Raw genomic sequence first — 350 nt, 5'->3', positions numbered from 1 at the left:
AAAGAAAAGAACAGATATAATCCTTAAAGTGAATCCTGCGCATATAAATGACAAATAAGCTTTTCCTTTCCTCTCCTTCCACAGCTGCATTACTCGGAAAGCCATGTATTCACGAAGACCAGTGCCAATACCACGATGTTCACACCATATGTATCGAGTACGACGTAAATTATACCGAATGCAAGTGTCGTGATAAATACGAGGTCAAGGTCATCGAAGGTCTGCCCATTTCAGATCTATGCTTCCCAAGTAAGTATGAGTTTGTCACATTTGGATTTGTATTTGAGGATTTGTCCCCGGGTGGAATCGCGCGGACCGTAGGATCAGCGTAAAACGTTCCCTGGTAACAC

The 350-nt window shown here is 42.9% G+C and overlaps 1 protein-coding gene across 5 annotated transcripts in view; it reads left to right on the top strand.

Moving 5' to 3' along the window:
* Positions 1 to 350, top strand: part of LOC119586172 — a gene marked incomplete at its 3' end in the record, with an annotated part of 81,902 nt that overhangs the window by 48,537 nt on the left and 33,015 nt on the right. For all 5 annotated transcript variants that reach the window (XM_037934875.1, XM_037934874.1, XM_037934873.1 and 2 more), the window contains 1 exon segment: positions 85 to 249. In XM_037934875.1, the coding sequence (XP_037790803.1) occupies positions 85 to 249 (165 nt within the window).

The sequence above is a fragment of the Penaeus monodon genome, chromosome 21, assembly GCF_015228065.2.
Source record: "Penaeus monodon isolate SGIC_2016 chromosome 21, NSTDA_Pmon_1, whole genome shotgun sequence".
In the NCBI taxonomy this organism is placed as follows: domain Eukaryota; kingdom Metazoa; phylum Arthropoda; class Malacostraca; order Decapoda; family Penaeidae; genus Penaeus; species Penaeus monodon.
The sequence above is the reverse complement of the archived record's forward strand: the minus strand, read 5'-3'. Positions and strand labels throughout refer to the sequence as shown.